Source organism: Lolium rigidum, chromosome 5 (assembly GCF_022539505.1).
Source record: "Lolium rigidum isolate FL_2022 chromosome 5, APGP_CSIRO_Lrig_0.1, whole genome shotgun sequence".
In the NCBI taxonomy this organism is placed as follows: Eukaryota; Viridiplantae; Streptophyta; class Magnoliopsida; order Poales; family Poaceae; genus Lolium; species Lolium rigidum.
In genome coordinates, this window is record NC_061512.1 from 201887908 (window position 1) to 201892967 (window position 5060).

The 5060-nt window shown below is 49.9% G+C and overlaps 1 protein-coding gene across 1 annotated transcript; it reads right to left on the reverse strand.

Annotated features, from left to right (window-relative positions):
• Nucleotides 1-234: 234 nt before the first annotated feature.
• Nucleotides 235-2599, reverse strand: LOC124653919 (serine/threonine-protein kinase RIPK-like). Its single transcript, XM_047192976.1, has 4 exons — nt 2087-2599; nt 1849-1984; nt 1221-1357; nt 235-1083 (listed from the first exon to the last, which is right to left on the reverse strand). Exons 1-4 carry the CDS (start codon nt 2498-2500, stop codon nt 394-396), a joined length of 1377 nt encoding a protein of 458 aa, XP_047048932.1. The 5' UTR covers nt 2501-2599; the 3' UTR covers nt 235-393.
• Between the last annotated feature and the right edge of the window lie 2461 nt (nt 2600-5060).

Below are 5060 nucleotides of genomic sequence, written 5' to 3' on the forward strand. Positions count from 1 at the left end.
CCTGATGTCCTCAACATCAACTTGTGACGATGTCAGTTTCATGTTGCATTCTCCATCCTTTCCCAAAAAACAATATTTTGGAAGTTTCATATGTTCTCACTTCACTTGCGAAAACTTGAAAATATTGGACCAACATTTTAAAAGAGCAAAGTGAAAGAAACACCGGACATCCATTTTAACTGCGTCCGTCATTTATACACAACAGCTATGAACAACAATCCCTGCCAAAATCAATACCGGACTTTTGCATCCCTATATTACCTAACACCGATTGTCACTACCAAGAAAAAAAGAATTACATCCTCTAATCTAAAACAAACTGATGTGACATTGTGTCACATCATAGTATGGATATACATACCATTTTATCCTACCCACTTCCCTATCGTAGTCCTAAACACCCCTCTCACGGCGGTAGCTCGGCGACCTTTGTTGCCGCCGATGCGCACCGTTCAACCCTGTAATTAGACCATCACTTCCGTGGAGCACAATGCCGGTATGGATCACCGAGTTAGGGTACTTCTGCCGGTGCCTGTCTTCACAGTTTTGGCGATGGTGTAGTTCCTTCTCCTCGACCTCCACCGTCATGTCCACCACCTTGTCCTCCTCCACAATAATTGTGAACACAAAATGGCCCCCAGGAAAGAAGTCTTCCATGTCAAGCACGGGCTCAAGGGCCTTGACCACCTCCTTCATAGTGGGCCTAGATTTAGGGTTCTGGCTAAGACACTTGTACGCCACCAGCGCTGCCACCTCGGCACCTTTGCATGAATATTGGCACTCGAATGCTAGGTCCATAATCTTGTACAACTTGTCAGGGTGCTTGAGGTACGGCCGAGCCCATTCCACTAGGTTCTGCTCCCTCGGCCGCCGCGCGCGGTCAACTGATTGCAACCCGGAAAGAAGCTCTAGGAGCACTACACCAAAGCTATATACATCACTCTTGGCGGTCAAGTGGCCTGTCATGATGTACTCTGGCGCTGCATAGCCATGTGTCCCCATGACACGCGTCGTCACGTGTGTCTCATCACCCTGAGGCCCATCCTTGGCGAGCCCAAAGTCGGACAACTTGGTGTTGTAATCCTGAAATATCACACATTTAATTTTGGTAAGAGAAATAATCCAATGCGAGGTATAAGATGAGAAATCTCTGAAATCGGAGAGGCATTTCAAACCCAGTTTGTCACTTAGCAGAAAGACTGAAGTTACATTTGGCTTACCGAGTCGAGCAAAATGTTGGAAGCCTTGAAATCACGGTAGATCACCGGGGTGTCGGCATCGTGGAGAAAGGCGAGGCCCTTGGCTGCCCCGACAGCGATCTTCATCCTCGTCATCCACGGGAGAGAGCCATTAGTACCTAAAGTAAACATGATGTTTGAGGTCAGTTTGGTCCTTCACGTTGACCAAGAGTTGTAACTTGCAAGCACAAAGAAGTTGGTAGGATAATAATTTTTAACCACAATATCCAATATGGCAAAACTCTAAAACTTCTTAACTAATAAAAATGGTAAATTTTTTTTGTCTCGTTTTCAAAGAAAAAAGAAGTTTCACTTCAAAACAAAGGGGACAAAATTGTTCTTTTGAAAGGCAGATTGCGGTTCAGCTTTTTTTTTCTTCGAAATGGGATGTACCCGGCCTCTGCATCGGTTGATGCACACAAACTTTTATTAAGAAACTGAATTAAAGGGACAAGCAGATTGCGGTTCAGCTATCCTCTTGACATTAGAGAAGAGCAGGGGACAAGAACAGATGGCCCAAATTTCGAAATTAACACTTTTGTTTATCTTGCTAATCTCAGGAACCACCAAACTGATTTTCAGAATTATCAATTGAGAGCGAAGAACTCACTTTTGAAGAGGTGGTTCTCCAGGCTCCCGGCGCTCATGAGCTCGTACACCAGCATCCGGTGCTGGTCCTCGTAGCAGTACCCGATGAGCTTCACCAGGTTCTTATGCCTCAGTTGCCCAAGAAAGAAAACTTCGGCCTACAAGAACACCACCATACATAAGGTTAGCCATTCATAAATCCGAATGTGACTTGATGCGGCAAGAATCTGATCGTGCTGGCGAAATGCGTTTGCACTCACCAGCCACTCCTTGTGTCCCTGCGTGCCGCAGTCCAGGTCGAGGTACTTGACGGCGACAGCCTGCGCGGCGAGCCCGGGTCGGAGGCTGTCGCCGACGACGCCCTTGTAGACGGGGCCGAACCCGCCGCTGCCGAGGTAGTTGGCGCGCGAGAAGGTCCCCGTCGCGGCGCGGAGCTCGGCGTAGGTGAAGGCGTGCAGGTTGGAGCCGGACAGCGTGAGAGACAGGTCCTCCGGCGAGAGCGTCCCCGACGAGCTGAGGCTGCTGAGCGACATCCTCGAGGACGATGATGACGACCTCGGGCTGACCTTCCGGCCGACTCGTCGCCGTGACGCCGCGCGGTCGTCGTCGTTGTCGTCCGCCACAGCGCTGCCGCCGACGCAGCAGGAGAAATGGCTCCAGGATCGCGCGGCCATGGAGGTCAAGAAAGGTTCGTTTCTGGGCTCTCAAGAGCTGCGAAAGTGCGAATGCAGGGGAGCTCGGGTCCGGGAGAAGGTGAAGAGAAGGCGGGGATCGGCGTGGCCTTGGCTTGGAGTGGGTATCTCCATGGCTGGGCCTTTATATAAGCTTGCGGGTGGCTGTCCGCGCCTCGACACCGCCATGGGACAAAACCGCGGGTGATGTGATGGCCGCGATGGAACAGGGGAAGAGGCAATGGTGGTTGGTGGCGCGAACGGATCACCCCTCCAACCACAGCTAGCACATTTTCTACAGCTGCGACGTAGATTTTCTATGTTTCATGGAGTTGACTGCTAAAAAATTGTGGGAACAGGAGTATTGGGCTTTGTCACACCCGCGGTTTCGCAGACTAGCTAGCATCCATGTACCGCGGATTCGCGTGTATGGTGAAAAGTTCACTATAGGCGAGCTGTGGTGGACTGACGGACGTAGGCTACGAGGATTAGGCTGACTCCTCAGTTTCATAGGCTAATTCTGTTCTTCCAGTAGACGTGGTTTTGTGTGACAGGCAGCCGTGGATTTGATCGCTTATGCAAACCTTGCCTTGTCGCTTGTTGTTACTCCCTATACTTTAGGGATTCTGATTTGCACATGATGCTGTGCGAGCTTATTTTACGGGAGCTGCAGCTTTGTTTGTGTTTTTAACAACACAAGCATCATATATAACGGTACAAGTGCATCTAGAGTCTATATTTAATCTCTCCTTTCGTGCAACACATGGTGCGCACAATCATCGCAAAGTGATGCTGCCCAAAGTTGTGCTGGTGGGTATTAATTAGTGTACATTAACCGAGGTGGCTTTACAACGAAACAGAGATGCTGGGGAGAACCTAATTTCGCAGCATAATGCCATGGGGTACGAAACAGAGGACTGTTACCATCAGAGTAATTCTACAAGTAATCTCAATCTCAGCTTGCTGATTACCTTTGGAAAAATCTAGGCAATTTGTTTTTGACCTGAAAATCTAGGCAATTGTTTTGGGGGCAAAGTGTCAGCCTAGCCTGCTGCCTAATCCTATCTCATCCTTGATCCCAAATTATCAAGTGGTTCAATCGATAGAACCTATAGGAAACTTTTAGGGAGAAGGCAGTATTTCAAGCTAGGTTTCTGCCAAATCCTAGCTAGTAGCAGGGCGAAGGAACACGGTTCCTAGCTAAAGATATTTAGGCTCCTTATTAGGGCATCTTTAACGGCTTAGACTGAGCCAGTCCGTTTTGGAGGGTACGGAAACATAACCCAGCGTCCCGAAGCAAATGAACCAGAAGGTGTGGACCGACTCATTTTTGACCTAAATTTAGGTGGAGATTGCGTTGGTGTGGAGACGTCGCGGGCAGCTCATACGTCTTCCCATGTTCTTCGTGGGCCCGCAAGTCAGGGGCTTAAGAAAAAAAGAAAGAGAGTTTTCATTACATTTTGCTGAAATTATCCATTTTTTGCAAAGAGGGTTTAACCTAAACTAAGACGGCAATATGTACTAAATTTCGTGTGCCCTACTATGGCCTTTACTTGCAATCGGGTGCTCTAGCGGCCGCCTTCCTCCGCCCCAGCGTGGCCGAAGGGTTCGGCGTCATGGCACACCCTAGAGCACCGCCTCCTGCACCCGACGATGATCCAAGGCGTCAAAGCGAAGCGAAGCTTAGACATGTGTGGGACATGAAGCCCGCCCCGTTGGCCTCCCGGCAGGCTCTACCCCAGTCCTCCTCCTCCTTGCGCCGCTGCCTTGCCGCATCCATGTTGGTAAACCATCGAGCTATGTCCCTCACAGTCGTGTCTTCCGCCATCTTTGCTTCCTCCATCTCGATATTCTCCGTGTCTACCTCTGCCTCGCCTCCACCACCGCCTGGCGCGCCGCGAGGTGGTCAACATCCGGGGAGGACTGGATGACCGCCGCCATGGCCGTCGGGTGCTGCCACTCGGCAGCAATGAGCTAGCGGGCGGTATTGTTGCGCCGGGCGGTCTCGAACGACATAAGTAGAGCTTGCTGCTCGTCTGTAACATCTGGTGCATCACCATCGTCGACAAGATCATGGAGGGGCCACGCGTGGGAATCAGCGACTTCACGGAATCTAGCGGGACGGTTCACTGGGATTATTTACCATGACACCTATGAAGGTGGGGAAAAAATAAAAATGCGTCCGGCCGCTGGGTTTGCCCCCTCGATCCAAACATATAAGAGGAATTTGTGTCCGCAAGTCAACTTAAACGGACCGAAATGGACACAATTTTAATCCGAAATAAATCGAACTGCTCGGATGCGATAAACCCCCGTGGGCTTGAGCCTGAATCATTGTTAGGAGAAGCCACCGTACAACGCTGGCGTGCTCTACATCAACCTGATAGAGTACTTTGGTTGCTTCAGGGGATGCTTGTGCCAGAAGATTAAGAAATTGAGACCGATGTTCGTTTTTCCCCCGATACATTGCATGCAGGCGCATGCCCTACCGTATCTAAACCACACTACACAAAATCTAATCACATGCCATCTTGTCCACTGCTGAAAGGACAAACTGAATCAT

Bases quoted from the DNA above. Each gene is read 5' to 3' on its own strand.
- LOC124653919 (XM_047192976.1), bottom strand. From the start codon at position 2,500: ATGGCCGCGCGATCCTGGAGCCATTTCTCCTGCTGCGTCGGCGGCAGC. The intron at 1,985-2,086 runs GTGAGTGCAAAC...GTGTTCTTGTAG, and splicing joins AGGGACACAAGGAGTGGCTG to GCCGAAGTTTTCTTTCTTGG. The intron at 1,084-1,220 runs GTAAGCCAAATG...GTGATATTTCAG, and splicing joins CCAACATTTTGCTCGACTCG to GATTACAACACCAAGTTGTC.